The sequence below is a fragment of the Gilbertella persicaria genome (genome assembly GCF_025201335.1).
Source record: "Gilbertella persicaria strain CBS 190.32 chromosome Unknown B0P05scaffold_8, whole genome shotgun sequence".
Taxonomy (NCBI): domain Eukaryota; kingdom Fungi; phylum Mucoromycota; class Mucoromycetes; order Mucorales; family Choanephoraceae; genus Gilbertella; species Gilbertella persicaria.
The window spans coordinates 517,161-542,641 of record NW_026251969.1 but is presented as its reverse complement, the minus strand read 5'-3'; the positions used below and the strand labels follow the sequence as shown (position 1 = coordinate 542,641).

The following is a 25,481-nucleotide window of genomic DNA, read 5'->3' as shown; positions in this document are numbered from 1 at the left end:
AGAAAGAAAGAGCTGGGTTACCTGGTTTTGTTTTAAATGCTTGACTATATTATTGAAACAGTCACAGTCGTACTATATGCTTAGAAGCAGTTTTGACTTGTTCTTGATAGATCACAAGTACATAAAAACTACAGAGATGTTCTCCCAACTACTTGACTATAGAGATCAACTTATCGGTCTGAAATATAAACCAATCGTAAAGTAAACAAAAAGAAACAACTCATGCCATGTTATCTTCATTAATGCATCTTTTTAAGTAACCGACGCGTCTTGAATCCGCGTAGCTATTTCGTGTTCTCTCTCTTTTTTTTTTCTTGAGGAAAGAACAATTTATTATGTCACAAGAAGACAACGCTTTTAAAATACTAATAGCTACAGATAACCACTTGGGTTATTTAGAACGAGATCCTATTCGAGGTCAAGATTCTTTCAAGGCCTTTCGAGAAATCCTCCAGATCGCCGAGACTGAAAAAGTAGACTTTATTCTGTTAGGTGGTGATCTCTTTCATCACAATAGACCCTCACGCTCCTGTTTATATCAAACCATGAAAATGATTCGTCAACATTGCTTTGGTGAAAGGGAAAGCAAAGTGTGGATAGCAAGCGATCAATCCATCAATTTCGCAGATGAGTTCAGTACAGCCAATTATTTGGATGAAAATCTCAATATCAGTATTCCTATCTTTTCTATCCACGGCAACCATGATGATCCTTCAGGCATTGGAAATCTCTGTGCTTTGAATCTGCTGTCTGTGTCAGGCATGGTCAATTACTTTGGTGCAAGTCAAAGTATTGAACAAGTAGTCATTCAGCCCATTTTAATGCAAAAAGGACAGTCCAAACTTGCACTGTATGGATTAGGTAACATACGTGAAGAAAGGCTGCATCGCCAATGGCGCGGTGGACATGTGAAGTTTATGCGACCACAGGATGAGGGTTGGCGAGACTGCTTTAATCTGTTTGTATTTCATCAGAACCGGGCGCGTCATGGGCCAACGTCTCATATTCCGGAAGAGTTCCTGGACAGTTTTATTGATCTGGTCTTTTGGGGCCATGAGCATGAATGCCGAATTCATCCTGAAGAATTCCAGTATTTTGCTGTGACTCAACCTGGTTCTTCTGTAGCTACCAGTCTTAGTCAAGGAGAAGCAGAACCAAAGCATGTAGGACTGTTGACGATTGAAGGAGACAGTTATCATTTAGATAAAATTCGACTCAAGACAATTCGCCCCTTTCAGTTTACGACTATTAGTTTATCTCGGGTTGAAAATCTGGTACCTTCTGATGCCAAGGGAATTCAACAGTACCTGGGAGGTGTGGTCGAGAATCTGATTGAAAAGGCTAAATTAGAATGGGAAGACCAACAGGGCGAGGATGCACCAAACATGGAAATGCCGATGCCGCTTATTCGTATACGAGTCGATTATTCGGGTGGCTATGAAACATTTAACCCTCAGCAATTTGGACAAAAGTTTATTGATCGTGTCGCTAATCCAAATGATATTCTTAAATTTCAGCGTACTCGACCCGAAACACAAACACGACTCAAACCTTCCGAGATGATTGCTGATCTTACAACTGCTATTCCTGAACGATTAGACACACTCAAGGTAGAAGACTTAGTGAGTGAATTGTTATCACGCGATTTATCTATTCTATCCGAAACTGGTTTAGAAGAGGCTGTCAAGTCACTTGTGGAGAAAAGTGACAAGGAGGCTATCCGTTCTTTTGTTACCAATTCAGTTGCACAAACACGGGAGAGTATGACAGTTTTACCTGAGGATCTTACATTAGACTATATCTTGCGCAAGTCGACCGAGGCTAAACAGAGTCAAGACCAGCCCAGCAGGCGTAATGCAGTACGACCGATACAAGAGTTGCAAGGTCGCACAGAAAATGCCAGTAACAGTACTATTTTCTCGGATGATGAGATGAGTGATATAATGATACCCTCACAACCAAGTCAACGACGACAAACAGCTACAAGAGGAAGAGGGAAAGGTAGCGGTACTAGTAGAATAAGGAGACAAGACAGTGATGACATGAATGAAGAACCACCATCTATTTCATCATCGACATCATCTTTGCTACCAACTAGAGCTAGACGTGTAGCAAGTGAAGCACCATCTTATGTCATTTCAAGTGATGAAGAGCAAGAAGCATCATCTGGAGGATACAAAAGAACAGCCTCTTCCCCTTCACCAGCCCCTTCTTCATTATCTCAATCAACTGGAAAACGTAGAAGAGTATTGCCTACTGCATCATTATCACAAAAAAAGCGCTAATAAACCTTATTTCAGTATTTGTATTACAGCAATATTTCTATTATAAAATTACAATCGCTAACATGCCCCTTTTTTTATTGTAAGTGTTTATTGTAACAAAAAGAATCATTTCTTTTTTTTTAAAAAAAAAAGGAGGGGGGAATATTTTTTTTTTTTGTTCTGAATGAATTATTTTACATGAAAATAAGGAGAAAGAGATAGCACTGCTAAAATTAAGAAATAATAATAATAATAATAATAAAAATGGTATTTACAAATGTGATGTGTATGAAAAATGAATGATTATGATGAAACAGGCAAGATCTTGCGAATAAATTTCTTTGTGCTTGATAGAATGGAGGAAGATTTTTTAGGCTTTTCCGATAATGTTGAAGCCGAGATACTATTACTGAAAGGTTTGACCAACTTGGTTTTAAGTTTAAATTTGAGCCCCTTGTGTTTATTATTCTTGAGTACGCTGGTGGCTTTTTCTTCTTGTTCAACCACTACTTCTTTTGGTGCGATTACGGCTGGCAATGGCGGTAATGGTTTTTCAGTTTGTGGTTGTACAGCTGTTGTATCTTGTTCTTCTTCTTCGGAACGAGGTGTTGATTTGATAGGGAAAGGACTAAAGTTATTTTGGCGTTTAGGCATTTCAATCGTGTCCAAACTATCGATTTGAACACGGCCATAATCCGCTGCTTCATTAAACCAGCTCAGACCAGGAGGAGAAAGAGTTTGTTGATTGAACGGACTTGAATGTAATTGTTGCTGTTGTTGCTGCTGTTGTTGTTGGTGTTGATGTTGATGTTGATACTGACTGTTGGTTTGAATATCATTTTGTACAAGTGTGAATCCACCTTTAAGGATATCATGCAATTCCATTCGCTCCAGATTGAGCAAATGTTGAGACAATTGTGAGAGAAAGTCCTTTTCTTCATAGGTAGGCAAATTAAGCTTGGGTGGACCATAGTTATAGTCATCATCATAGTCTTCTTCTTCACTATCATTGACAGGAATATATTGCTTAAAGCTCAAGAGATTTTCAGCTTCTGTACATGGCTTGTCTTGTAAGGTTTGCATGAATTCATCAAGTGCCCAATCTCGAGACTCTGGTACCTTGTAAGATAAAGGTGATGACAGTTTAGCTAATCCTGTATCCGTTGGGAAATGAAAGTCACTAGAGTCTGAATCAAAATCCATATTGAAAATAAAATAAAATAAAGACAAAGAATAAAAAAAAAAACAAAAAGGTTTAAATTTATATAAACTTTTTTTTCATGGGTTGACGGGGTCTTGTTAAAAAAGATTTCTTCCTGTGCTACGTTTATTTGTTTGTGTATATTCATGTTGTACACAAGAAAGCAATAAAACGGAATGAAAGGCTCCGAAATACGTACCAAAATTAGATTATGTTTTTTTCATATTTCTAAAATGGATAACACTCCCTTTTTTGACGTGGCATTTCTCCCTTACTAATTTATTTATTAAGAAACATAGTGATGAAAGGATACAGAAACAAAAAGAGTATAATAGCCATAATAAAACATATTGTGAAAACATTACAAAATCCCCTTGTTGAAAAACTCTCTTTTTTTAATAAGCTTTTTTCTTGTCCGAATTGGTCCAAGTTCGATACACTCTTATAGTGATCGTCAATCCAAATGAATGAATAGGAGGTTTCTTTTGTAGTAATGCGTGTCTGCATATCAAGTGAAAGATTTGACATGGATAATTGACGTGTAGTTGTGATAGACGGTGGTTTCTTTAAAGTATTATCAGATGATAATTGCTTTTTATTATGCTGCATTAAATAGGCTTGTTGTGGTTGCATAATTATTTTCCCTGAAAGGGTATCGGCGGAAAGAACCTTGAAATCCGAAGCCATTTCATCATCATGATCCTTGTTATTGTTGTCTTTTTCATTTAATTGTTGTAGCATTATCTAGGATAATAGAGAGGGAGGGAGAGGAATAGAAAGAGAGAAAGAAAATGTAAAGAAGAGGGGAAAAAATGAGAGGGAAGGTTTACATTTTATATGAAAAATGCTTTCGCTTTTCATCTCTTCCCTTTTCTCTTTTTCTTTGACTCTTTTTTTTTCTGTCTCTCTTGTATGTTTTTTTATGATTGAAATGTGTGCCTCCTTGAAGCAACACCAGTTTTTGTCGGTATGTGAACCTCCGAGGATTTCCATTTAAACTTAAAAGGCGAGAAAGAATTTTTATGTACCTGTGCAGACCCAAAAAGAAATGTTGTGACTGATTTTTTTGTTTACATTTCTCTCCCTTTCTCTTTTTCTCTTTTTCTATTTAGATATGAATGAACATCCAACAAAAAAAATAAAGATTTCTTTGGAACCGTTTATAGACAACAATGTGGCGGATATTACAAATCTCGGTCAAGAAATCATGAAGGCGTAAGTACGCGTATTTACGTTGCAACGCGTTCTTAAAGTAAGATAGAGAAACAAGCTTGCCTGAAAAGCTTATGCAATCAGTGGACCGAGTGTGGTTTGAAAGAGGTGAATGGAAAGATATCACCGAAGATTCTTTGGAAAAGTCAATAGAAAAGAAAGAAAATGCAATGCAGGATGATCGAGACGAGTCAGAACAAGAAGACATGCCTTCGACCTCGATACCTACGATAGCACAACAACAGCAACCTCCACCAGGTTTTGATATTGTCAAGTTAAGAGAATCGGTGATCAATAAGCTATTGTAAGTATATAAAGAGAGATATTATTGATATTCATATAGTTTTTATATAAAGTCATGCGAAAAGTGAAATTGATGTTGCATTGGATGTGATCAATATTTTAGCAGCAGGCAATCGTTCTTCAGCAGCTACAACCAAGGATTTAGTATTGCCTGTTGGATCTTTAGCAGCCACATATGTGACAAGGCCAAAGCAGACCACTAAAGCTCAATTAGAATCTACACAACTCAATTTGGGTTTAAAGAGAACGGTAATAGAACAAAAAAAAAGGGGGAACGCAGAAAAGCTCATAGTTGGTTTAGAAACAAAAGCAAGCTGCCGAATTTTTAAGGAACAGTGCGGCAACATTAAAAAACCTAGTCGAGAAAGAACAAGTGTTTTGGGATGAAGCATTAGATTTAAGAAGAAACAATTGGCAAATGCTGCCAAATACTCAACCAGGCAATATTAATGCTGGCTCATCGTTTTTTGTTCAGTATGGATTTGCAGAAGGTAATGAGCGAGATGGATTTGCAGAAAGATTTGACACTGTTTGATTAGTTGGATCGGATTTTAATGAAGCCTCTATCGGCGAATTAAAGAGAGCGAACGATACAAATAGCAGCAAATTACAAATGTCGTTGCCACATGCCAACCCGCGCCGAGTTGTTGTCAGTGTTAGTCAGAGCCATATGGGTCAATTGGGGATTGGCCGACAAGAGTTTTCTGAAGGTATTCTGGGCATGACAGACAGAGAAGAGCAACAGGAAAAAGGATCAGACATAACTCCACCTTCCTTCAGAACAAATGCTTTACATAGCGATATACAGACTCAATTGGTAGAGGCACATTCAACTGTGTTTGATGCAGAACTGTTTTCTGATGTGCTCGCAGAAGCACAAGCATTAAATAGCAACGTACGTTTCCCAGATGACGAGATTGTGATCAATATTGACGGTAAAATTGATTTATCTATTCGTAAAATGCTTGTCGAGAACACATCTACTGTTTCTGAAAAAGTATATTCACAACACATTATCAGCCGTTCAATCAACCTAGCCCTTCGACTCTTATTGCTTCAACATCAGAGATATAATGCATGGAAGATTAAAGCAAGAACGTTGTCCACAAATCCCAAAATACGCCAATTGCTTGCCCAGCACGACGCTTCTCTTTCTTCAATATCTTCTGCAGCATCTACAACAGCAACAACAGCAACAGCTGCAGCTGCAGCTGTAGCAGGAACAGCAGTAGGAACAGTAGGAGTATCATCGGCCAGTGGAGCATCGAATACAGCTGGGCAAAGTCCTCAAATAACACATTCTGCAGCAGCAACATCAGTAGCTAGTCCTAGCACAACCATCAATAGTAACGTATCCAATTCAGTCAATTTGAGTACAGTCGTAGGTAATGTGACAGGAGCAACAGGAGTCGGAAGCAACACTTCCGCTGTGATCAGTGCAGCCTCAATGCGTGCACGGACAAGACGACATAACCAGCTTGTACCTCGTGATCTCCCCCAACAAATCCCAATCTTACTTCCCATTCTATCACTAACTCGGTTCTGGGTACAATTTGATCGCGTACGTCAAGTGGTCCATCACCTTATAAATCCATTATGTGCGTTCATGCCTGTTTCTACTCACTTTAAGTGCGAACTGTTGTCTGTACCCATCCCTACAAAACGCTCATATGATGCATACCCTGGTTATACGGATGTATCACTGAGTCTCGGCATCAGTCTGTTTAAAGGGTAAGTCATCTGTGCCCTAGGTTCTTTTTTTTTTTTTTTTTTTTTTTTTTTTACTGATGATAACTAGGCCTTCTCTGAAGTTTGGCTTAAACCAATCTGGCTTTATATCTGTCTGTCTTCCACAAACAACAGTTGTACTTCAAAACGTATCTGAATTTGAAGCCTTCTTATCAAGAGAGATCAAAGTCGTTTGCTTACGTACTGTCTGTGACATTGCAAATGATATCATGAGTAGAGACCAACGCTATCTTAGTGCAGTCGAAAGCAGTAAGCAACGGTTTTTGTGGCAAGTTGATCAAGTGGATGAGGCAATTCATGGCTCTGTTTGGTGGGGTCATGATGTCGATCCTGTATGGAGAAATATGTAAGTTTAAAATTGTAGCATCATGTCTGTGTGTTTATGTGTAACAATTGCTCGTAGCGCTGTCCGTATCAAACAAGATGAATCTTATTTAATTCAATTCCATCTAAGCCCTATTTCTGACAAGATCAAAGAAACAAACTACAGTATAGAATTAGGCAATGAGGCCTTGATCGACTTGTCTATGAGCTTCAAAGAGAGAGTCCAATATGTCGTGAAAAAGATAATACATGATGCTATGATGACAATGTAATACCTCAAGAATTCCCGCCCTTTTTTTTTCTGCATACCACTATTTGCTTGACATCATGATTGTATGTAACCGAACTTTTTAGAAAGAAAGAGACACTAAAAAATAAATTCTAAGCAATTCCTTTAATGATTTGATTATTAAAAACAAGTGTATTTTGGCCATTGAAGAATCGAACAAGACCTTCAATGCATTGGGAACCCAATAAAGGGGCATTGGTATTTGGTAAGGAGAAGCCATCTACTAACACAGGGGCAACACCCGTCATACCACTGACTAGCATGTTGATCGCAATATCAGCACATTCTGGATGCTGGTCTACAAAATGATGAACTTGTTCAGATAATAAGCAACTGTATGCATGCAAAAAATCTGATTTCATAAACATGGCATTGCTTGACACCATACTATAGCTACCAGCATATGAAGAACTAAAGAACTGATAATTCTTTTTTCCAATAGTCTTATGAGAATAAGGTTGGTATCCAACAAGTGAATCCATATTCTTTTGCCAGACTTGAAAGCCAAACTCTAACTCTTCAAGTGAGGTCGAGGTCTATACATACAAAGTTAGTCTTGGTAGAACGAATGATATCACTTACATTTTCATTGGCTAAAAAGACGGCGTCTGTGGTGATACCTTGGATAGGATTAAATTTATTGTTGACAGACTTGAAGTGACCATGTTGAACTACTTTTACATGCTTGCCAAGACGTAGTTTACGGAGAAAGCTAGTAAGAGTTAATCGATTACCGTCTTCATTCTGGATAGAGGTGTTTCCATGAATAAAGATCTGATGGACTCGGGAAAAAGAAGCATAGGTTTGCAACAGACGCTTTAAAGAGGAAACACTGGTAGATGGCGATAGATCAAGAATCACAGTGAACTGGTTTGTTTTTGGATAGCGGCGTCCGTAATTGCTTTTGAGTTGCTTGTCACATATAAACGCTGTTCTTTTTTGATTATGCCACTCGGGAAGGTCCCATAAATCAGCCTCTGCTAATTCTAGACGCATGCGTCTCAATGCCTTTGTCCATAAGCCAAACAAGTGTCCGTCGTAATTCTCTCGCCATTCTCGCTGGTGTAAGAAATGAAAGTTCCAAGGTTTAGTCTCGCTAGTAAAATGCAAGACTTTGACATCATTTTTAGAAACAAAGCCTGCTGCCAGCGTTGAGAAATGCTAAAATTGTTATGCAAACATTCGCATATGATTTACACACAATAATAAACTTACTGTGAATTTGACCATCAGATTGTAGTTTCCAGGCAAATAATGGGCTGTCTGATTAAAATAGTAATTTAAGAAGCCTTGATCACCTTTGTTATAACTTGGTGCATCACTATACGTATTCATGATATCTTTGTAAGTCCCTTTGTTGGGTTCGGCAACAAAAACGCCCGTGTTAAGAACGCCACCAATATCAACAGCAGCAGAAAATTCAGGGTAATCAAACAGTTCATTAATTGGCTAAAAAAATTATTTAGTGGTTATTTTTGTACATGCAGCCCTTAATACCTGAGTCACCATTGTGTCAGCATCTAAAAATACAACCTATGTTGCATATTGGCGTTATCATACAACAGATACTTTTACGTGTGTTTTACCTTTTTGTACTGTGTAAGATTCCACAAATTTAGTTTTGAATATCGACACGCTTTGTTAAAGCCTTTTCTCCTAGCAGAAGTGGAATCCCAAGGATATTTGATCTGTTGAGATAATTAAATTTATATTCATGTGATCCTACTCTTTTACCTGATCAACATTGATAATTTTAGCACCTAAGTGTTGCAGTCTATCTTTTGTTTTGGGTGTAACATCATCCAAAACCAATACAACAACATCATGCTCAGTGTTTGTCTGCTTTAAAGAATAAACTAGAACTTGAGACGCTTCGGCCTATGATGAATAAATAAACGCACAAAGACGAAAAGTACAAATTACCATCACATCATCGCAGAGAAAGGTAACAAAAGCATATTTTTCAGTTGTATTGGAATCCAAGTCTGTATCTGATAGAACAACGTCTTGATTTCGCTTGACTAGATAAGGTGATTGGAATAAATAGAGCAATACAATGGTGAATAAGAAACCAGAAAATAATTTCCAATTTTTTTTGTTGATATTGTACATAAAGTGTTTGTGCATAAATATACAAGATTATATATATATATATATGTTTATGAAAAAATTAAAGGGGAGAGAGGGAGAGGGGAGAGAAAGTGGAGGAGGAGGGGCAAAAAGGAAAAAGAGGAGAAAGACAGACTAGAATTATATAACAATTGGATCGACAAAGACGACGTCAGTTGATTAATTCTCAGCTTGTTAAGGTTCTGGAATCATAAAGTCTCCATAGAAGCTTCCTTTAACATCTGAGGTTCATCTCTTTTTAATCGTTTTTTGACCTGTATGATATAAGCTATCGTCAGTAGGAAACATAGGATTCCAATCACGGATAACGTCGAGTTACTGAGAATCACAACTGTATCAATGTCAAAATTCAGAATATAATAGAGTTTGAGTCCAAATTCAATTTCGAGAATGATCGTATTAATCGCTGTTAATGCTCGAAAATGTAGCCTACAGAAGCTAGAGTGCTGCCAATAGAAGTCCATTCGATCTTGACTTGGTTTTTGATGACCTTCAAGCTGAACTGGTTCTAAAGGCAAAAGGTCTTTTACAATGTAAAACAGGACTGGTTTCAGTACAAATGTTTTGTATCGAATTGGTAGTAATGTAAATGTACAGATGATACCTATGGCTGCTGTGCTACATCATGCCGTAGTTAGTATGTACGATAAGTACGCTTTAAATAATACTTGCACAAAAGATTCACGCATGAGTAGCATTTTAGGATCCTCATTGATCGCAGCTAATACAACGGATAAAATAAACCCTATCAAAGTTTAATTACTTTTTCTGCATTAAATGCATTACCAAAAATAACAGCAAGCCCTATCGAATCAATTTTTCGTATAAAAATAGCTTGTGCTATAACTGACACAATTGTAGGTGTACTTGATAAAACGAGTGCCCAGACTGAGGATAAATGTGATTTGAGTACATAATAAAGCGCTATTGGTAATGCTGCATTCATCAGAATAATATACGTAATTTTTCTAATAATAAACCATCGCTTGCTCTTCTTGTTCGAGAATATATCGTCTTGCTCAACTTCTTGAGTGTACGATATTTGATCTACTTCTGATAATGCATGTGATTTAAGTGTAATTGACATTTGAGTTTTCAATTAAAAATAGAAAGAGTGAAAAAAGAAAAGAAAAGTAAAGAGGAGAATTAAAGGATATTAAATTATACCTTTGATCTCGACAAAATTTACGCTTATATATAAAGAACAAGTCTAGTTTTAAAGGAGCAAAAAGAAAAGAAAAGAAAAGGAATGTTATTTGATCTGTCATGACAACGTAAAGAAAAAGTTTAATAATTGATAGCAGGAGAACAAAAAGCAAGTGGGGTATTATAATACAAGGAGAATTATTGAACAAGTCGCTCAACTAGTGCTGATTTCCAACTAACATAATCAGCATAACGTTTTGACTTTTTATAATCTTGCTGATTGATCATGGAAACAATGCCTGATTTTGGCATTGGTTTTGACTTTGGCAAAGCGCCTAACACGGTAGAATCAAATGTCGCCCGCTTTCGCTTCTTTTTCTCCGTGCTTGTCTGTGTTTGTTCAATAACCTTTGTTTCTGTGGGCACCTGTGTTGTTGTCGTTGATCTTCTACTAACTCGGGTGGGTTTTGATGATCTGTTTTTTAATTCCAAAATCTTTTTTTCGCAATTTGTTTGAACAATTTTTATGCACTTCTTTAGTTCTGCTAAACTACAAGTACATAACGAATGGACCTTTTCTCTTGAGAGTGATTCCTAAAACAAATTCAGTTGTCTCATTCATTACCTCAATGACTTACCCCAAATGCTTTAGCACAACAATACATAACAGCTCCTTTCCAACAAGGCAATTCTAATTCTTTCTCTGCATTTGCTCTTTTGATTCCTTTGAACTGTTCAAGGTAGGTTGTATTGAAACTTTCCCATAATTCTCTTACTGGATTCAACATGGTGGTTGAACCTAAAACCACACACAAACTGTCGAATGTGACAGAAGGTTGGATATTCAATTGCTTTCGTACATTGCTTAGGGCTGTATCATACGCAGAAGCGGTACAGCCTGCTAACTGACAAGCTAATTTGATACTCCAATCATGATGACCCAAACTGCATTGAGAAAGAAAGTTAAAAGGGATATGAATACAATCAAATGCATACCTTTCATAAGCCAATTGGATAGAAATAGCAGCTTTCAAGTTGGGACCTTTGTCAAATAATTTAACAGGTAGACTAGAAAGTTGACCATAAAACTGTTCTGCTCTTGCTTTGACTTTATCAGCATCTTCTAAGTTTAGTCTTTCAAGACAGTGAGTTATGAGATTAGACATAGCTTGTATTGGGCTAAAAAGAAAAAAGAAAAAAGACGCGTAAACGCGTCTATTTCGGGATGGTTGTGGCTTATGCAAGCATTCCCTCTTTTTTTAAATATTTATTTTAAAATAAAAGAAAGAGGAACAAAATATAAAAGAAATGTGTATCATGTTTTAATGCCAATGTAGTACGAAATTGAATTAATTTTATGAAGGTCATTTACCGTGTTTTGCGTCTGAATCCACACATTTAATGCCATGTCCTTTAGCCCCAAAGGATTCGGCACATCAGCGAAAAATGCGCCGATTTAAAAATAAACATTTTGCTTATTGCCAATTTTTATGGAAAGAGTCTGCTACAACTGTCATTTTAAACTGTAAATTGGTTTCTGAACTAATTAGGTATTTAAACTAGATTATATTTGTCAATAAAGAAAAATCAATGCGGTATTAAGTACGGCGCCTTTTTGTCACTCCCCCTTGTCATTAAACATATGCTTACTAAACAAATAACCTTCTTTTTTTTTCGAGCAAATTATTTGGTTGTGTCTTGAGAAGGAGTATGTATTTACCCGTATAAACAAACTTCAAGTGGATAAAATGAGAAGCCGAAGTATAAAAAAGGGACGCCGGTTTATCATAAAAAAGAAAAGCAAGCCTTTCCTAATAAGGGAGCTCTCATACCTATATAATCCCCCTTTATGGAATAAGAGACCCTCTTATTTACTTTTTCTTTTCTTTCTTTCTTTTTCTCTATTATAATGAATATCAAATCACACACACATGTCGTATACCCAACATTTCATGATAGCTACCATGCAAAAACAAAGACAAACAAAGAAATTGATATCGATAGTTCTGTGTATCATTTACTTTCACTCTATTTAAACAAAGACGCATTGGCTGACAACAAGACATTGCTATCTACAATGGCGACCACTCATACATCAACAAGAAGCCCAAAAAGCCTTCATTGGAAAAAATCAAGTCATATGATTAGGACACAAAAATCATGGCTTGGAGAAGAAAAATCTAAAAGGAAAGACGACAAAGAAATATTACTAGAGAGAAACACACTCAAAAACTCGTCTATCCAGAGCGAGTATGTACATAAAACAGTACACAAAAAGACAAGGTCAAAATCAGTATCTTTTAGCGATACGGTTACCATCATCTTACCGCAGAATGACATTGAAACGGCAAGATTAGAAGAAGAAGATTTATTTGTAGATGCACTAGAACATCTAGAATGATGTTATTGTACACATACATACACACACACACACACACACACACATATATATATATATACATACGAAACTTGTACATCCCTTGTATATATATATATATATATATATATATATACACACACATACTGTGCTCTCATCAATTAGAAATGTATACTTGAAAATAAATTGGTCAAAAAAGAAATGTATTTAGTCACTTTTTCTCATATCTTTCTGTTTGCCCTTATGGGTTTCATACCTGTATTTGTTTTTTTTTTTTTTTTTTTTTTTTTTTTTTTTTTTACGAGAACAGTCTTGGTAATACCCTTGATGACAAAACAAATCATGCAGTAGCCTTCATTCAGGAAGTCTATTGCAATTGATAAATGCAAGAAAGGCTTGGCATGGACAAAGTGTTCCTTGTGATGCTGCAATCAAGAAAGCTCTTCCCAAAAAAGGGGTAAGATGTTTTGTACGATGTTTATAGACAGATGGGAACCGCAGAAAGTATTTCTTAAAATAAAAGTGAATGACGCTAGATTAGACATTGAAATCCTTAAATGTCAACAATAATACAGATGGAAGCAAGTGTATAAGAAAAACATATTTCTTAAAAGAAACTAACTATATTTTGAATATACATGTCAAACAACGAAAAGTATCTATCTCTTACAGCAAGAAACTATAAGAATGTTTCTGGTATGGGTGCTAATGACGATGCTTCGCCAAATAAACGCCAAGGAAAGACATAAATAATAGCTTGCTTTTTGATTAGAACAAAAAATCAAAAAACAACAGTTTTCTTTTGTTTTCGGCGAGCTTCATGCTGTCTTCTTTTTTTCTTCCGTTGATGTATTCTTTTTACCCGAACTGATTCATTTTTATAAGCATCATGTAATTAAATAGACATTGCGTCACATGAAAAGCCAATTCTTTATTTCATCATCAAATTATGGCCTTATTCTAATCTGCTTTGTATGTGTGGAAGTTGATTAAAATTTCTTATGTGTATCAAAGAGTGTTTTTTAAGTGAAGAATTCAAACTGATCCTGAAGATACTCTATACCTACACAGCATCACGCAAGAAGGAAAAAAAATCGATTCAATTATTTGTGTGTCTTGGCTTATGGCAAGCATTGTTTTCAGATAGCAAGCCCTTAAAAAATACCATAGGAGATAAAAATAAGCAAATTAAATCTATAATGCTATTATTCTTCAGGTGAGTTATTCTTGTCAGGCAAGACTGTAGATCTTTTTTTATAAGCCTAACATTAGTGCAACTTGAACATTAAGTAGACACTATTTCTTTATAACATATCAGAATAAGCATATATTTTAAGAGCATTCAGCTTATCTGACACCGATGTCTAGGATTTAGTATTAAACGTACTAAGAGATTAGACGTTTAAAGCTATCCCATAATTGCATGATTCGGACTTTAATTTATAAGAGTACTTTTTGGCTTAGTATCCATCGAGATTTGTGGAATGTTTAACAAAGACGCCATCGAAACATAAAATAACATAATTGTTCTCGAAGCTAGTTTTTTTTCCAAGAAATTAATCTCAGGTAAGCAATTTTAGTATGAAACGTAAGACATATTTCATGAGCAACAATAAAATCCTTGAAGACTATAGCTTATTAAGTTACCGCTTGTATTCCCTTATAGCTGTGTTCATTTGAATACGTAATATACCAAGATTACGTTTCTCTATATATAGTTCTCTTTTCTTCTTTTTCTCTTTAATTGTTACTTTTTTTCTTTACACTTGCAAAAAAAAAAAATAACCCAATGGGCAAGAGTATAGTCAAATTGGAAGACAACGTGATTCCTACCAAGGATACAAAATTAGTTTTGGCTGATGGTGCCATTACAGTACCACCTATTGGTAAAATAAAAAAATAGAAGCAAACACACTTATCTAACTTACCATGTAGCTATCGGTGCTTGGCAATGGGGAGATAAGAAAGTCTGGAATTGGACACCCGAGGCTGAAAAGGATGCCAAAGAAGCATTTGATAAAGCTTTTGAACTTGGCATTCCATTTTATGATACAGGTAAATTAACTGCCTTGGTTGCGTAATAGACTCACCTGTACCACTAGCTGAGGTTTATGGTGATGGTGAATCAGAAAGGGAAATTCAAAGATTTAGATCGAAGTACACAGAAGAGCAACAAAAGCAAATGGTTATTGCTACCAAATTCTTCCCACATGATGATCGTACAAACTTCCCTGATGTCTTGTTATCTGCCCTCAAGGATTCTTTAGCTCGATTGGGTACCATGGATGTTGATCTTTATCAGATCCATGCTGCTATTCATCCTGCTGAAATTGAAGTTGTTGGTAAGACCATGAGTGGTTTTACTTCCATAGACGTGTACTCATTTGTTTCTGTTAGGCAATGCATTAGCTGATGCTTATGATGCTGGCCTCGTCAAGGCTGTTGGTGTTTCCAACTACAGTCTTGACGAAATTCAACGCATGCATGCTGCATTGACAAAACGAGGTGTTCCTTTGGCTTCAAACCAAATTTCGTTTTCTTTGATCCGCACTATTCCCGAGAAATCTGGTTTAATTAAGTTGTGTCATGATCTTGGCATTGCTGTCTTGGCTTATTCTCGTAAGCTGTTTAGTCTATGATAATAGTACTCACATGTCATTTCTAGCTCTTGGTATGGGCATTCTTACCGGTAAGTTTGGTGCAAAGGGACCTTGGCCAGAAGGACGTCAAAGAACATTTAGTTCTTTGGATACAGAACAATTGACCAAGTTATTGGACGTCTTGAAGAACCTAAGTGACAAATACAACTTGCCTCAAAGTGCTATTGCATTGAATTGGTGTATTGTTAAAGGAACAATTCCTTTAGGTGGTGCTAGAACAGCAGAGCATGTTGAACAGAACAACCTTGCTTTGAATTTCCGCTTGACACCTAATGAAATTGCAGAACTGGATAGTCATGCTTTTGTTGGTTCAAACAACAAGAATTGGCAACACGGATAAATAAAGAATCTTATTTTATTTATTTATTTACAATATACATTTTAAAAGTCTGAACACAGACTATCCAAATCATCATCCAATATGTCTACACCAATATCATGTTGTGACATTGGCTTGGATGCCTTTTGGCGTTCAATCCATTGGCGCAACATCTTTTTAGCCACACATTTGCCTCGTAATTTATCTGTTGTTGCTCTTAATTTATGATTTTCTTCACGCATTTCACGTAATTGCCTTTCAAGTACAGCATTGCGTTCTGAAAGTTGCTGGATCATGGTGCGCATTTCGTGTTGTTGCATATTTTTCTTTTGTCGGTATTTAGCTGAAGCAGCTTTGTTTCTCTGTCTTCTTTCATGTAAACTAGGGTCATCTTTTTCAAGGCAATGTGGCACACTTGAGGTTGAATGAGGAGATGAGGGCGGTGAGTGAATGTAGAATTGTTCATCTGCTGACAATGATGACGATGATGAAGGTATCATGCAAGTGCCAGGATAAGATTGGCTGTGGGTCATACGATGATAAGGATATTGGATTGGTGTGTATTTATGTGAAGGTATAGTATCACAAGTAATAGAAGAAATTGACATTTGTTCTCTTTGAGTCATAGTGATAAGCAAGTGAAGGAAGCAACAAAAAGAATAGAAAAAAAAGGCTTTTTATATACAGAACAAAAAAGATTACAACAGTAATATTTATTGTTTATAGACTCAAAATGGTCATATTGAGATGCACAAACACTATATACTTTTTTAGTTTATAGTCCCATATCTAACGCATGTTGTTGTTTGATGGTACCAGATGGTGTCTGACGAGAAGAAAAAAAAGGGCCGTGATTACTGTTTATTGTTCTAATTCAAGCACACCATTTAAGGTATTATTGTTGCTGGTAGGTTTCAAGTTTAAAATCCGTGCCATCACATTATAGAGTTCTACGTTCCAGAAAGGCGATACGGTTTGACCACCGTTTGGAAGTGATGGTCCTCGAGCAACAAAGATGGCTCTTGACTCTGGCGATAAATTATCATAGCCATGTACTCCTCTTGGTTGATAACTAACACCCTGATGAGGATCAAACTGTTTGTGCGTGACAAAATTCCATCCAGGATCAGGCAAGACAAGCAAAGGAGGAATACGAATATTATCTCGGAAATGGAATCGACTAGGAAAGTCCTCACGTTTATAGACTTCAAAATGAGGTGTTTCGAGTGAATTGTATAATCGCTTGAAGGCTTGATACAGAATCTCAACACTGGTGGCCTCATCTAATTCGGGTCGAATACGAATACCCAAAGTAGGTTCTGCTTCAATGCGCCAAATCAAGTCCAATTCTTCTGGTGTCAAGACATCGTCATAGTAAATCAAGCGAGATTTATCTGATTCTGACATGCCATGATCACTGACAATCATGACATTCACAATATCAGTCAAGTTTCGTTCTTCTAAACCTTCAAGTAATCGTCCGATACTTTTATCAGCTAATCTTAATTGTGTGATTGTCTAACGATAGAAAAAAAGCGTTTGAGAAATTAATTTACATTCATAGTATCACATACCTCATTTGCATAAGGGCCATAAGCATGTCCTGCTTGGTCAATTTGAGGCACATACAAACCTATAAACTGAGGCCTGTCTTCAAGTGGTAAATCAAACCAATCAAACACTTGGTTGACTTTTTCATCAAATGTCACATAGTCACTATAAGGAACAGTATAGCTAGGACGCATCTTGTTAAATTCTGTACTGCAACCAGGCCACATAATCACACCTGACTTTTTCCCTTGTCGTACAGCTGTAATCCAGATCTAAAATACATACATAAATTTCTGCTATTTTTTTCTTATTCTTACAGGCTCACCACCCCACCATTTTTCATCCCAACTGTGTTCAGGGCTTTTGTAATAAAAACTATCGTTATAAGAAGCATCATAAAAGTAATTGCCTACAACACCATGTGCTTCTGGGTATAAGCCTGTAACCAAAGACCAATGATTAGGGAAAGTAATTGGCTTTTTTTTTTGTATGAGTAACCTATGTAACATATTCTTTTCTGTTTACCGGAAATGAAGGTGTCATGTATTCTGCTCTGATACCCTCATTAGCTATTTTTTTTCCTGATGTGAGATGGACAATAATTTACTGCTTTTTTTTTATATTTACCTAGTCTATCAAGCACAGGCGTAACATGAAGATCGAGATCATGGTTCACTACACCATCTAAAGAGATAAAGATAACTGTAGGAGCAAAAGCGTGTGTTCCATTATGATAAAGAGGTTCTTGGCTTTTTGTTACTAGGCCATAAGTAAATACGCCTCCAATAACCAAGGAGATAAGGGCTGCAAGGCCAATCATAGGAAGTTTGTATCGGAAATACTTTCTCTATTCAAGATTAGCTTTTTCGTTTATGAACCAGCGCCTTACTTCCTCAGGTTCAGAAGGTCCAATAGACTGGTATTGAGTATGATCTGTTGTTGGTAATATTCGACTTGACTCGTTGGAAACCATAAATACAAGGGGAAAAAATGAGAAAAAGCGTTTCCCAAGTAATGCAGCAGATGACTTGAGATACACTGTTTCCACTTATTATTGGAACGGAAACAAATTAAAAATTGGAACACAAACAGTGCTGTCCCAAATGTACCATAAAGGTGTTTATTCCATAAATGGATGCTTTAGTCATTAAACGCAGGTAAGGTGCTTCTTTTCTGTCAAGCATGAATAGAGTATAGGTAATAAAAACTACAAAATATATGTATTTAAAAGATAATTTGAAATTCTAACAAGAAGTTTGTGGTACAACAAACAAAATAAACAGAAACCATCCACCAACCCAGTTTTGAAGTGATCTTATAACCATTGATATTGACCAAGACAAGTGTGCTCATCAAGACAGTAATCAATCCAAACGCAGACACCAGAATAGTAGGCGCAATTTCAAGTTGATAGGCAGTTCCTAATTTGATATTTTGATAGAGCGAAGAAACACCTACTCCCAAAACCATGTCTTATCATCATAAGTAAGATATATATATATATATATATAAATAAACTTACTTAATAAAGGCCCTGCGTAACATGCAGAAATAGCCATAGTAGGAAATCCCATCTAATCAATAGCATAAATAAACCGTCTTTTTCTTTCCCTCTCCTTACTTTGGCAATTGCAGTATTTGCAACGAAATCACCAATACTGTTTCCCTATGATAGAGTCCAATAAGCTTTTTTTTTTTTCTTCTTAGTTATTAAACTTACCAAGGCAAACACAGTAAGACCCATAATAGCATCACTAATTGAAAATATTTTACCAATAGCCTAGAGAATAGTGTTTTAGAATAGACATACTATATAGAAAAAGAGACTTGCCTGTAGTAAACCAACGACTTGATTTGCTAGTAAAAAGATCCAATTCAATGCTACAAAGAAACCTACAAAAGATAATAACCAGTACCATGTAGGGGCTTCGTCCTTTTTTGTTGATTTGTTAATAAAGACGGCTAATACAGCACCCATCACCACACCCAACAAGATCATGGAATTAGGCAGTATTTCATTCGCTACACAAGTTGAGATAGGACTCATGCTAGATGCTTAGGATTACCTGCTAGATTTCTAAAGACAAATACAGTGCTCACTACACATTGAATCATCAAGAGATGTTTATTCCAACCCTGTTTCTTGTCCATGTTTTCGATAGGTACTTTTGATGATGGTGAATGTGACATGTATTCATGAACAGAGGTAGGTACAGACAAGTAGTTATTGGAGACTGGTTGTCGAATAGACATATCTTCTTCATACTCATCTAATGGACTATGGTTTACTACGTCCGTTTCGTCTAATTCTGCTACAGGTAATGTCAAAGTAAACATAAGAACAAGCGGTGCAGCCATCAATGAGCTTAGTTTAGAGAAAAGTGATTTTTGATGCCACCCTTCAAGTGTTGGAAACAAGGTATCATATAACTGGTGGAGGGTATTGGAAAGTGAGGGAAACCGTGACCATTGATAGGTAGGGTAATGCTCAGGCTGTTGAGGGTTAAGCGAGGAAATAAATGAGTAATCGTCTTGATCTTCATGATGATGCATATATAAAGTATCTGATTGGATTATAGGGATATTCAATTGATCTTGATGTAGGCTTGATCGTTTTGACTTGTTGCTATTGTTTTCGAGCAGTGCCTGTAATTTTAATGAATGATCAAATGAATTGGAAGGACTTAATTCAAAGCTTTGACGAGCAGAAACGAACGAATCGCATTCAGACATAATACTTGGTGGAGCAAGGCTGTAATTCGAGTTCGCTCTTGATCGAGCCCGTGTAAAATCAGAAGAATGTAGCGAAGGTGTGGGTATGGCCAATCGGTTGTGTTCATTATTAGGTGGAGCAAGTCTGATTTCCGGAATGGTTGTTGACTGAGTAGGCGGTGAGGAAGATTGAACATGAATGAGATGAGGTTGGTTTTCTGCAGCGGAGAGAAAAGTGAAATAGTCTTCTGTGGCAGGCGAGGATGGTACATAAAGACTTTGGTTTGATAAAGTGTGTGCTTTGTTCAACTCTGACGATGGGTCCGTCATTGTGGATGCTCTTGGACGGCCTAGGGGTAGTCTTTTGTCATGCTGAGTATCATGCGTATTTTGCCATACAGAATAAGATGATTGGCGTTGTCTATATTGACTTTGGCATAGTGTATGGTTCGAACTATCTGCTCGACGTATGGCATTGATCTGTTCTTGAAACTAGAAACATTGTCAGACACATTGTCATGGATTCTATTGTTTTACCTCAATCGCACCAAAGACAGAAGTTCGAATGCCTACTCTGGGCGTCATTGGACGGCGATACGTTCTTGCTGTCAGAGCAGATCCAGTGGCACTTGTTGACCGGGAAGCTATAGCGTCATAATACATAGAGACATGAGACGACATGGGCGATGTGGGCTTAATCACATGCCCTAAATGATGTTCTGCAAAGTTGGACATGTTGGATTGAATGGACGTGCTGAACCCTCTTTCAGGAATGATCAACCGAGGTGGTTTGTTTCTCCCTAACGTGAGCGTTTTGAATACTGTCATTATTTGATATTTATCTGTTACCTCCTTGCTGCAATAGACAGGTCGATTCATCTGCTACAGTGAACTGAATATCATCCTTTTTCAATTCTGTTTGCAACGGATCAGCAGAAGGGATTGTGCTCTCTCCATATGCACCCAAAACAACCACACATACATAAGAGAGATAATAGCAGATTAACATGACACTATGGTACCATGCAATTCGTTGGTGATAAACAATCCAAGTCATGATGATAATAGCCCCAGTTAAAAAGGATGCGTCGCGCATAAACGTTACTCTTTGAGACTGAAAAGGTTGGATGATACCCATACAGCCAGATACAATAGCAACAATAAAAAAAGCAGCACCTATCAATTCTCCTATAGCTAATGATCCTGCACCTGTATCTAATGCACTTTGTGCAATTAAGTACAATTGTGTATTGACCAATGGTATGCATGTACCTGAATGTGCTAAATAAATCAGGGCTTCCATTACCTAATGCCAGTACAGTGACACCTGCCTATGCAATTTACATCAATACGAATAAAGCAAAATGCAACAATACCATGCTTTCAGACAGTTGCAGTTTTGATGAAATGGTTTGCAGATTAGGACCTTTGCATTGTTAGTCAATAGTCATTTAAATATAAAGCTTACAAAAGAAATCAGATGCTACAACACTAATTGCACCGAAAAGCATAAACAGACATAATAGCTATAGTAAAAAAAAAAAAAAAAAAAAAAAGGGAGAGAGAGAGAGAGAGGTTTGTGGTTAGGAGTGTGGCAATCGATAAAGGGGTGTCTCTACTTACAAGTATTGCTATTGAAATTGGTTGCCAGAAATGAGAACAATAGTATAACTCAAGATAGACAGCACTAAATCCATGACAGGAAGCTTTTACAAACTGACATTGATCTACATGAGAGCCTATATCAAGACATTCATTCTTAAAGAACATCAATAAACTATGTAAATAGGATGTACATACAACTGCACTATTTGAACTGAAATGTCTGTTTATAGTAAATGGCAGATTTGTTTGTCTTGAGAGTGTAGATAGACCAACTATAAAGATCAACACAAAGAATCCACTATATCGATAAAATGTATTTTGTTGACGGAATACCATATTTATAAAAACAAAAATAAAGAAGAGGAAAAATTGAAAATTATTATTTAAATATTACATACATGCATATCCCCTCTCTTTTATGCGAACCTATTATTATTCATCACCTCCTTTTGCTTTCATTTCTTGAAAAGAAATGTTTATAGAATAATTCAAGAAAACCTAAATTTTATGATTACATTTTTCCCAAATGTTAAAAAAAAGTACACAGTTTTTATTTATTTATTTATTTGTATAGATAGTTTAGTGACCGAGAGCAGCAAGAGAAGCATTGACTTCCTTGAGGGCATCAGCCTTGGATTCAACAGCCTTCTTTTGGATAGCAGCAAGGGCAGTCTTGCGTTGGTAGTAAGCAGCAGACTTGGCCTTACGCTTTTCTTCAAGCTTGGCAACAACATCTTGGTACTTCCAGCCAACTTCGTGAGAGATACGACCAATGGTGGTGTACTTGCGTCCGGGCTTAAGACGGAGGACACGGAGAGCATCAGGAACAACCATGCGCTTGACACGGTCATAAGGAGCAGGGACACCTTCGAAAAGCTTGATGCGGTCCAAAGCAGCAGCACCACGAGCAGTCTTGTGAGGGACCATACCACGAATAGCCTTGTACAAGATACGAGAAGGAGCACGGAAGTGGAAGGGACCACGAGTGGGGTTAACAAGACAACGCTTGTTAAGGTAAGCGTGGTACTTTACTATGAGATAATCATTAATACAACTGTTCTTATGCTCAACCCTTTCTTTCTTTCTCTCTCTCTTTCACTCAAGACGCGTGGTATAAATGTTGACACACACACACACACACATATATTGTCTATTGTATTTCATGAATAGTCATATACATACACTTGTTACGGAAGAATTCACCAGAAACATTCAATTCTTCACAACGGACAACAACAACCTTTTGACCGTTAAGGGCTTGCTTAGCGATGATGGAGGCAAGACGACCTAATGATGGCGTTTAGTTGATGGAAATGACAAAAAATAAACAAACATACCAAGCAAGTGACCTTTGCCATCAATAACCAATTGCTAATAGAAAAAAGAAAAAAGAGAAAGAGTTGAATACGAGTCTTTTGTCAAATAAAAAAAAGAGATGTCAAGTTTCTTTTTTTACCTTCTCGAAGGTAGACATACTGTGGTTCAAACAAATAAAGAGACAGAGCAAAAATTTTCTGCCGCTTAGGGTTTTCTTACAAAAGAGAATCTAAGCCACTTGCTCATGTCAAAAAATTCGATCTACGCTTGTGTTTCCCTATTTCTTATTTTTGGGTGATGTCTAAAGCATAAGGAGACCCTTTCCATGTCTTAAAAACAGTACTAAGAGACAGATATGGATTGTTTTACTTTTCCTGTATGTCTAGTTCTATTTATGTGGTATCAATGTATACCCTTTTCTCATAGGCAGAGGCGTCGGACTCTGAAAAATTTTCATTTTCATTTTTTGTTCTTTCAAAAATGAATATTCATGTTCAAAAGCGCTCCAAAGCATGGAGCTATCAACATGCTATAATGTCGAAGTTTGTAGTATCTAGTTAGCCGTATCTGATAGTGCTAAAGAAACAACACGTTTTCTATCAGGATTTTGAACTATGTCTAAAAAGCATTTTCGTATTTTTTGGTTATAGCATACACTTTTTATATGTCTTTTGCAAATCTAACACTTTGAGCGTATTTGACAAGCTAAATAAAACATATATTACTAATATATAGCATAGTCAAAGTTTGATGTGTCGTTGTCAAATCGCCATTCTATGAAAAATGAAGAAATTGTAAGAGGACCATACGGACAAAAGATCATTTTTAAACTTTTTTAGAACTTGGCATGTTTTTGCATGAACTTGTTTCTTGTTCATATGGAAACGCAAAGAAATTGAAAGAAGCGCATCAAAGGCGTTTTCTTTTTGGACAAATCATGGTGAGTCAAGGTTCATTCTACTTAAGGATCAAGGTCAATTTGTGTGTGATCAAGTAAGCCAACTCTACTTGCTTTATTCTCAACCATGATCATAAGACAAACTACTAAATCATTTGCCCGTATTGTGTGATGTTCTCTCAAGACAAGATAAGCTATTTGTGTATCCATTGATTTCTTTTGTAAATAGGAGACACCAGCTATGAAGGGTCAATCTAGCTTTCTAGTACCCTATTTGTGTACATGACCAGTATTCTACAATCAATGGTGTATATATCTCTAAATAGTTAGATCCGCAGCTTCTTGACCTTATTTCCCTTACATAAACACCACTTGTTGTGTCACCTAGAAACAAAGAAATATTATAAAAAAAAACGGGGAAAACCTTTTTTTCTCTTTCTTTATTCTTTATGCGTACTGAAATAAACAAGACAACGTCTGCTGAAGACATCATTAAGATATACAACACAGACCTCTCTGGCAAAGTAGCTATTGTCACAGGCGCCAACTCGGGAATTGGTCTTGAAACAGCTCGTGTCTTGGCTCTCGCTGGTGCCAAAGTCATTGTTCCTTGTCGCACGCTCGAGAAAGCAACTCAAGCCATCAGCAATATTCAAAAGAACGTACCTCATTCAGTCGATCTGGTGCCTATGCAAATCGATTTATCCGACTTGGCTACCATCAAGACCTTTGTAGACCAATTTCTTCAGCTTAACCTGCCTTTGAACTTGTTGATCAATAATGCGGGTGTGATGGGATGTCCTAAAACCATGACAAAAGACGGATTCGAGATCCAGTTTGGTGTGAACCATCTAGGCCATTTTTATCTGACTACACTCTTGCTAGATAAACTGAAGGCAAGTGAATCCTCGCGTGTGGTGGTGCTGAGTTCAAGTGGCAATCGCCAGTTTTGTTCGCCTGAGGGCATTGATTTTGACAACCTGAACGGCGAAAAGATCTATCGTCCTTGTCTAGCCTATGGACAATCCAAGCTCTGTAATATCTTGTTTGCTAAAGAACTCCAGCGTCGATTGGATGCGGAAGGTGCTGATGTGATTGTAACTAGTGTTCATCCTGGGGCAGTCAAGTCCAATTTAGGTCGACATTTTGGTTTGTCTGGAATATGGGATTTTGTGCGGTCCACAAGTGATGTGGGTTCCATGGTTCGTGAATTGGTAGTATGGAAGTATGAGAGTGTAGGTGCTTCTACTAGCATTTACTGTGCAGTATCTCCTGATGTCATCAAAGGTGAATTTTATGCAGACAATGAGGTCAATCGAACCTATTTAAATGACAGTGCTGATAATGCAGACATGGCTAAACAACTTTGGAAAGTCTCCGAACATATGGTTCAACAAGTCATGAAATAAAATTGTGTAGGTTTA

At 36.9% G+C, this 25,481-nt stretch overlaps 15 protein-coding genes across 15 annotated transcripts; 5 read left to right on the top strand and 10 right to left on the bottom strand.

The window, feature by feature from the left end:
• Positions 1-2,315, top strand: B0P05DRAFT_505698 (Metallo-dependent phosphatase-like protein). The gene is made up of 2 exons (XM_051575519.1): positions 1-196; positions 258-2,315. The coding sequence occupies exon 2, from the start codon at positions 336-338 to the stop codon at positions 2,283-2,285; it is 1,950 nt and encodes a 649-aa protein (XP_051437685.1). The 5' UTR covers positions 1-196; positions 258-335; the 3' UTR covers positions 2,286-2,315.
• A 126-nt stretch (positions 2,316-2,441) lies between these two features.
• On the bottom strand, positions 2,442-3,510 carry B0P05DRAFT_531364 (uncharacterized protein). Its single transcript, XM_051576959.1, has one exon. It carries the CDS (start codon positions 3,465-3,467, stop codon positions 2,568-2,570), a length of 900 nt encoding a protein of 299 aa, XP_051437684.1. The 5' UTR covers positions 3,468-3,510; the 3' UTR covers positions 2,442-2,567.
• Positions 3,511-3,580: 70 nt separating this feature from the next.
• Positions 3,581-4,552, bottom strand: B0P05DRAFT_531363 (uncharacterized protein). The gene has a single exon (XM_051576958.1). The coding sequence runs from the start codon at positions 4,204-4,206 to the stop codon at positions 3,745-3,747; it is 462 nt and encodes a 153-aa protein (XP_051437683.1). The 5' UTR covers positions 4,207-4,552; the 3' UTR covers positions 3,581-3,744.
• Positions 4,553-4,579: 27 nt separating this feature from the next.
• On the top strand, positions 4,580-7,079 carry B0P05DRAFT_569505 (subunit 17 of mediator complex-domain-containing protein; the record flags this gene model as incomplete). Its single annotated transcript, XM_051581256.1, has 6 exons — positions 4,580-4,680; positions 4,727-4,981; positions 5,034-5,229; positions 5,282-5,471; positions 5,520-6,711; positions 6,779-7,079. 6 exons carry the CDS (start codon positions 4,580-4,582, stop codon positions 7,077-7,079), a joined length of 2,235 nt encoding a protein of 744 aa, XP_051437682.1.
• Positions 7,080-7,711: 632 nt separating this feature from the next.
• Positions 7,712-9,125, bottom strand: B0P05DRAFT_356596 (nucleotide-diphospho-sugar transferase). The gene is made up of 4 exons (XM_051573613.1): positions 9,077-9,125; positions 8,840-9,030; positions 8,558-8,791; positions 7,712-8,503 (listed from the first exon to the last, which is right to left on the bottom strand). Exons 2-4 carry the CDS (start codon positions 8,849-8,851, stop codon positions 7,862-7,864), a joined length of 888 nt encoding a protein of 295 aa, XP_051437681.1. The 5' UTR covers positions 8,852-9,030; positions 9,077-9,125; the 3' UTR covers positions 7,712-7,861.
• A 500-nt stretch (positions 9,126-9,625) lies between these two features.
• Positions 9,626-10,704, bottom strand: B0P05DRAFT_356507 (uncharacterized protein). The gene is made up of 4 exons (XM_051573612.1): positions 10,640-10,704; positions 10,259-10,525; positions 10,145-10,217; positions 9,626-10,090 (listed from the first exon to the last, which is right to left on the bottom strand). The coding sequence occupies exons 2-4, from the start codon at positions 10,416-10,418 to the stop codon at positions 9,661-9,663; spliced, it is 663 nt and encodes a 220-aa protein (XP_051437680.1). The 5' UTR covers positions 10,419-10,525; positions 10,640-10,704; the 3' UTR covers positions 9,626-9,660.
• A 540-nt stretch (positions 10,705-11,244) lies between these two features.
• B0P05DRAFT_464975 (uncharacterized protein) lies at positions 11,245-11,784 on the bottom strand (the record flags this gene model as incomplete). Its single annotated transcript, XM_051574245.1, has 2 exons — positions 11,245-11,563; positions 11,615-11,784. The coding sequence occupies 2 exons, from the start codon at positions 11,782-11,784 to the stop codon at positions 11,245-11,247; spliced, it is 489 nt and encodes a 162-aa protein (XP_051437679.1).
• Positions 11,785-12,390: 606 nt separating this feature from the next.
• Positions 12,391-13,098, top strand: B0P05DRAFT_531345 (uncharacterized protein; the record flags this gene model as incomplete). Its single annotated transcript, XM_051576957.1, has 1 exon — positions 12,391-13,098. A coding segment is annotated over exon 1 (487 nt), but the record flags the coding sequence as incomplete, so codon positions are not given.
• A 1,460-nt stretch (positions 13,099-14,558) lies between these two features.
• B0P05DRAFT_531338 (NADP-dependent oxidoreductase domain-containing protein) lies at positions 14,559-16,029 on the top strand. Its single transcript, XM_051576956.1, has 5 exons — positions 14,559-14,881; positions 14,931-15,050; positions 15,098-15,337; positions 15,393-15,614; positions 15,661-16,029. Exons 1-5 carry the CDS (start codon positions 14,785-14,787, stop codon positions 15,993-15,995), a joined length of 1,014 nt encoding a protein of 337 aa, XP_051437677.1. The 5' UTR covers positions 14,559-14,784; the 3' UTR covers positions 15,996-16,029.
• Positions 16,030-16,618, bottom strand: B0P05DRAFT_531336 (uncharacterized protein). The gene has a single exon (XM_051576955.1). The coding sequence runs from the start codon at positions 16,598-16,600 to the stop codon at positions 16,037-16,039; it is 564 nt and encodes a 187-aa protein (XP_051437676.1). The 5' UTR covers positions 16,601-16,618; the 3' UTR covers positions 16,030-16,036.
• B0P05DRAFT_531334 (alkaline-phosphatase-like protein) lies at positions 16,602-18,175 on the bottom strand. Its single transcript, XM_051576954.1, has 3 exons — positions 18,051-18,175; positions 17,549-18,001; positions 16,602-17,492 (listed from the first exon to the last, which is right to left on the bottom strand). Exons 2-3 carry the CDS (start codon positions 17,750-17,752, stop codon positions 16,836-16,838), a joined length of 861 nt encoding a protein of 286 aa, XP_051437675.1. The 5' UTR covers positions 17,753-18,001; positions 18,051-18,175; the 3' UTR covers positions 16,602-16,835.
• Positions 17,881-18,623, bottom strand: B0P05DRAFT_355982 (uncharacterized protein). Its single transcript, XM_051573610.1, has 4 exons — positions 18,415-18,623; positions 18,153-18,372; positions 18,024-18,094; positions 17,881-17,964 (listed from the first exon to the last, which is right to left on the bottom strand). Exons 1-3 carry the CDS (start codon positions 18,496-18,498, stop codon positions 18,024-18,026), a joined length of 375 nt encoding a protein of 124 aa, XP_051437674.1. The 5' UTR covers positions 18,499-18,623; the 3' UTR covers positions 17,881-17,964.
• A 126-nt stretch (positions 18,624-18,749) lies between these two features.
• On the bottom strand, positions 18,750-22,178 carry B0P05DRAFT_569498 (Sodium/calcium exchanger protein-domain-containing protein; the record flags this gene model as incomplete). The annotated part of the gene is made up of 13 exons (XM_051581255.1): positions 18,750-18,997; positions 19,048-19,099; positions 19,147-19,191; positions 19,246-19,305; positions 19,336-19,547; positions 19,592-20,729; positions 20,775-21,037; positions 21,087-21,460; positions 21,510-21,568; positions 21,614-21,663; positions 21,706-21,763; positions 21,861-21,995; positions 22,038-22,178. 13 exons carry the CDS (start codon positions 22,176-22,178, stop codon positions 18,750-18,752), a joined length of 2,835 nt encoding a protein of 944 aa, XP_051437673.1.
• A 243-nt stretch (positions 22,179-22,421) lies between these two features.
• B0P05DRAFT_584766 (60S ribosomal protein L16) lies at positions 22,422-23,316 on the bottom strand (the record flags this gene model as incomplete). The annotated part of the gene is made up of 4 exons (XM_051582389.1): positions 22,422-22,873; positions 23,025-23,129; positions 23,180-23,213; positions 23,299-23,316. The coding sequence occupies 4 exons, from the start codon at positions 23,314-23,316 to the stop codon at positions 22,422-22,424; spliced, it is 609 nt and encodes a 202-aa protein (XP_051437672.1).
• A 1,190-nt stretch (positions 23,317-24,506) lies between these two features.
• On the top strand, positions 24,507-25,466 carry B0P05DRAFT_465076 (uncharacterized protein; the record flags this gene model as incomplete). Its single annotated transcript, XM_051574248.1, has 1 exon — positions 24,507-25,466. The coding sequence occupies one exon, from the start codon at positions 24,507-24,509 to the stop codon at positions 25,464-25,466; it is 960 nt and encodes a 319-aa protein (XP_051437671.1).
• Positions 25,467-25,481: the final 15 nt, after the last annotated feature.